The sequence below is a fragment of the Cyprinodon variegatus genome, unplaced genomic scaffold (assembly GCF_000732505.1).
Source record: "Cyprinodon variegatus isolate N-32 unplaced genomic scaffold, C_variegatus-1.0 Scaffold998, whole genome shotgun sequence".
NCBI lineage: Eukaryota > Metazoa > Chordata > Actinopteri > Cyprinodontiformes > Cyprinodontidae > Cyprinodon > Cyprinodon variegatus.
Window position 1 is genome coordinate 101,588 of NW_015151451.1, and position 1,411 is coordinate 102,998.

At 39.5% G+C, this 1,411-nt stretch overlaps 1 protein-coding gene across 1 annotated transcript in view; it reads right to left on the reverse strand.

Annotated features, from left to right (window-relative positions):
* LOC107100669 (calcium/calmodulin-dependent protein kinase type 1D-like) overlaps window positions 1–1,411 on the reverse strand; it is a 31,384-nt gene that overhangs the window by 3,901 nt on the left and 26,072 nt on the right. Inside the window, exons 8-9 of the mRNA XM_015399242.1 lie at window positions 997–1,075; window positions 828–915 (exon numbers count right to left, since the gene is read on the reverse strand). Coding sequence (XP_015254728.1) covers window positions 828–915; window positions 997–1,075 — 167 coding nt within the window. The remainder of the gene's footprint in view (window positions 1–827; window positions 916–996; window positions 1,076–1,411) is intronic.

Below are 1,411 nucleotides of genomic sequence, written 5' to 3' on the forward strand. Positions count from 1 at the left end.
GCTACATGAGTTTTAAAATATCGGCATATCGGATATCGGCCAAAATCCCAATATCGTGCATCCCTAGGAAATGGTTTTGGACAGACTCTGTGATATTGGCTAACCTCATATCACAATAAGCTGGTGATTTAGACCCAAGCTACAAAGAAGAGTACTCTGATGCATCCAATGAATCCAAGCTTGAAATATGAAAACATTTTCCTGGACTATTGCCTCAGGAAAACGTCTTCTCAACATTGCTGGTAGTTTTAGCAATAGAAATGTAGACAAATTTCCGACTGTATAACAGAGGACTGAACACTGACAAGAAGCTTGATTCTTCTCCTTTCTTTTTAGAGTTCATTTGCGTCTTTATTTCTTGACACGCTATTGTAACATGTCTACTGGTTCGAGTCATCATGATACCTCAGTGAGGAATATAAGCTTCCTGATCGTAACTCAATTACTTGATCTCCTTGGGCCACAGCTTCCCTTAATAATCAAATACACTTTGGTGATATGCTTACATGAAATAAGCGCTCAAATCATTCAGCTCGGTGTTTGGAAAGATGCTCAAAAATCCAGACAAGGCCAGAATTCTGCTGCATGTGAGTAAACGAGAGTAGGAATTACGCTCTATTGACAGGAGGTAACCTCCAGCAGAACCAGACCCAGGATCAGTTCTCATATTTGATGACTGGATCCAGAATCAAAAAATCAAACATCGAGCCTTTTAGAAGGTCGATCACAATAAGTAGCAAACAGTTTTTTTTATCACTCTTCTTACACTTTTAATTGATAAAAGAAAATGTTGCTGCATTAAAGTAGAAAACAACAGCATCACAAACCTTCCATTTAGATTTGGCAAAGTTTCTCCCCATCTGTTCACAGACGGACTGATAGATGTCCAGGTCTTTGGCCGTGTGCTCAGCAATCCTGATATCATATGAGTGGGATATGTTAGTAGGAATAAAAACCAAAAGATAAGCTCACAGAAGCTGTTTGTGTGGAACTCACCAAGGATGTCGGAGTGCCTGTTCAGTGGTGAAGCGCGTCGTTGGGTTTTTTTCCATCAAGTTCCGAATGAAGTCTTTGGCTGTTAACAAACCAGGTGAAAAAGTTACGCGTTAAACTGCTCTATATGAACAGCGACACGTTTAAGCCCCTGCAGCCATTAACATAGCAGTTTTTATTCAATGCTTTGAGCAGGGGCGTCCAAAGTGTAGCCCGGCAGCCGTTCACGATACTCAGATTAGTTTTAGGTTCAAGAATGGCTAAAGTTAGGTTGGTCATTGACATGGATAGACCTAGACATTCAAAAGAAAAAAGGGATCATTTGACCATTCATCAAAATTTAAACTTCTTTAAATTAAAAATAACTTGCAGCAGATATTAAAAGTGGACTTTGTTTCCGAGGTTTGAAGACATTTTG